This window comes from Hipposideros armiger, unplaced genomic scaffold (genome assembly GCF_001890085.2).
Source record: "Hipposideros armiger isolate ML-2016 unplaced genomic scaffold, ASM189008v1 scaffold_854, whole genome shotgun sequence".
NCBI lineage: Eukaryota > Metazoa > Chordata > Mammalia > Chiroptera > Hipposideridae > Hipposideros > Hipposideros armiger.
Window position 1 is genome coordinate 256,232 of NW_017732204.1, and position 2,937 is coordinate 259,168.

Sequence of the window (2,937 nt, forward strand, 5' to 3'; positions counted from 1 at the left end):
TGTGTGTGTCCCTGTCATGATTGTTTTCCCCTAAAGCAATTTACCCAGTGAACTGTGCCCAGCCCCACCACCTGTGGGCAGAACAGGCAAAAGGGGACTTCCTTAGGGAATTTGCACTCAGAATACCTCAGATTGTCTGACAGTTCAGATGTACTCTGTGGGTAGCAGCTTATCCCACAGCCCTGTCCCTAGTTACAATCAAACCCATTTCAGAAACTGGGTGGGCAGGGCCTTTGCCAGTGGTCCTCCACATATTACCCACATTTTACAAATACTTACAGAATGTTCAAACCACTTCTCTTCAACGCAGCCATGATAGAGACCAAGATGACAGTATTTTACATAAAGGACACTTGGTATATTTTTGTCCTACCTTTTGAGCTACAGTTTAAATTTGAAGTACCTAAGCACCGTTATTTTCTTTAGAAATACAATTGCCAGATTCTTTTTAAAAAGACGTATTTTTAACTTTTTCCCTCTTCCTTCTTACCAGGCTTGGGCTCTATTTAAAGGAAAGTTCCGCGAAGGCATTGACAAGCCAGATCCTCCTACCTGGAAGACACGTCTACGATGTGCTTTGAATAAGAGCAATGACTTTGAGGAACTGGTTGAGAGGAGCCAACTGGATATCTCAGACCCCTACAAAGTCTACAGAATTGTTCCTGAGGGAGCCAAAAAAGGTGGGACTTCCTGGGTGTGGGTCAAGAATAGTGGTGGTCTGACACTTGTAACACCTTCTTCATTTCATTCTGAGGCTCACTTTTCTATTTTTGGTTTTTCATAGCCTGTCTGCCATCATCTGCCTCATGTTGAATCCAGCAGGCTCATTTTCCAAGTCCTCTGGGCCAGTGATTGAACTTCTTGTGTTAGTGTAGGATACTTTCTCAGACTCCAAGTCTCTACCAGGGTGTGTGTGCATGCACATACGTGTGTGGGCATCTGCTATGTGCACATGTGTGTGTTTTCTAGTTAGTCCTATTAAGGTATGGGCCAAATTTCCAAACAGAAAATGGAAAACTTGTTCAAAGCTTTACTTATTTATTAGTCTTTCATGATTAACCATTTTGTAGATGGGAAGCATACATATATGTTACTATTTATAGTAATAAAAATGTCAACTTTTTGAGTCTATTAAGGTCAGCTGGGATGCTTATTAAAATTCAGATTCCCTCTTTCCAAGATTGTGACCAGTGTGTCAGAGTGGAGCCCAGGACTCTGCATTTTAATCAAACCATACAGGTGACCTCACTTGCAGAACGTTTTTCTGGTGGGGCCCTTTATGTCACAAGGCGCATTCACACACAGCATTCCATTTATTTCTCTACCTGTCCTACATAAATAAGTTAGACCTTGTAGATACCAGTTTAATGGAATGAACAAATAATTGCCCAAGGGAATTGCTGGAAAATGCCTTAATTGTCAACACTGTGTTTGTTATGCATTCTAGGAATTAAATCCTCAGACGTTTTTCTAACATTTGATGTTTAGTTATGTCACTTCCTTTTTTCACACTGGGCCATTTCCCTTTTGCACAAACACACAGGAGCAAAGCAGCTCACCATGGAGGACACACAGATGACCATGAGCCACCCATACACCATGACCACTCCTTACACCTCGCTCCCAGCTCAGGTATGGTGAACAGTGCAGAGCTTCTAGAAGGGAAGGCTGGGTTTGTGTGAGGCCACACAGTGGGAAAATGCACAAAAACAGCATAACTTCGCTTTTGCTATTAGTCAAACAGCCAAAACAAATCTCTGGTCATTGAATGAATGTCTCACTTTCCACCTGGTTTTGCTATCAGCATTGGTTTCAAGTAGTTGCAGGGGTGGGTGTATGTCTGCCTGGTGGAGTTGACTTCTGTTACTGATTCTGAAATCTTCTGGGAAACAGACCTATAGAAGTTGAACATTTTGGAAGTTGTATTCTATCATGTGAAACCACAGGGCAGCTGATGTCTGTAGACTTTTCTGGTGTGAATTACAGCTCTGTTGTACTCCCTTTGGTGGGAAACAGGCAAACCCCCTTACAGTGCTTTTGGTGCCAGGTTTAACCATATGATGAAGCTTTCCATAAATCATGACTTACAACACTGTGTCCATTGTGCTTTTCTGATTCTTTACGGCTAGTTTTCACCTAGTGTGATGAGCTATGCACTCCAAAGTCTTTCAGATGATAAAGTGATTTCACTGCCAGCCAAATAAGAGACTCCCTGATGAGTATGAAAGGCTATAACGGAGCCCGCTCGCTTTCTGCTCTGTGCCCAGCTGGTTGCTTTCATCTTAGCGCCTCCCTCATGTTCCTTTAGCAGGTTCATAACTACATGATGCCATCCCACGACCGAAGCTGGAGGGAATACGTCCCCGATCAGCCACACCCAGAAATCCCATATCAATGTCCTGTGACATTTGGACCCCGGAGCCACCACTGGCAAGGCCCGGCTTGTGAAAATGGTGAGGACTGTGCTGGGGCTGGTTCCTGTGGCGGCCACTCACGCAGCAGAGGAAACCTGGCCAGAGGGCTCTGATTTGTCCTTTTGGGCAGTCCCACAGCTCTTCCCCTTCTCAGAGCTGCTGGGGAATGGAGGTTTCTGTCTCCTGTGGGATGGTAAGGTCCTCAGAGGAAGATTGCCAAGGTTTACTGATACCTGGCCTACTGTGTGCCAGGACCTATGCTCGTAACTACCTGATGTGGGGTCTTATTTAAATGTCACAGAGATCCTTCCAGGTAGCTAAAAACTGCTCCATTTTTTTTATAGAGGCAAGCTCACAGAATGTACCTCGTGAAAGTGAGGGGCTGGAATTTGGTTTCAGATCTCCTAACCCCAAAGCCCAACCTTCCATTTTAGATAAGGGATGTCAGATGTCAAACTAGTTGGCTATGCTTTTTAAATGATCCATTCAACAGGTTAACATTTTTAATCCTCCTTGAATAATC

General features: G+C 44.0%; 1 protein-coding gene across 1 annotated transcript in view; it reads left to right on the forward strand.

Moving 5' to 3' along the window:
• Window positions 1–484: 484 nt before the first annotated feature.
• IRF4 (interferon regulatory factor 4) overlaps window positions 485–2,937 on the forward strand; it is a gene marked incomplete at its 5' end in the record, with an annotated part of 20,880 nt that continues 18,427 nt past the window's right edge. Inside the window, 3 exons of the mRNA XM_019629421.1 lie at window positions 485–680; window positions 1,544–1,632; window positions 2,312–2,453. Coding sequence (XP_019484966.1) covers window positions 485–680; window positions 1,544–1,632; window positions 2,312–2,453 — 427 coding nt within the window. The remainder of the gene's footprint in view (window positions 681–1,543; window positions 1,633–2,311; window positions 2,454–2,937) is intronic.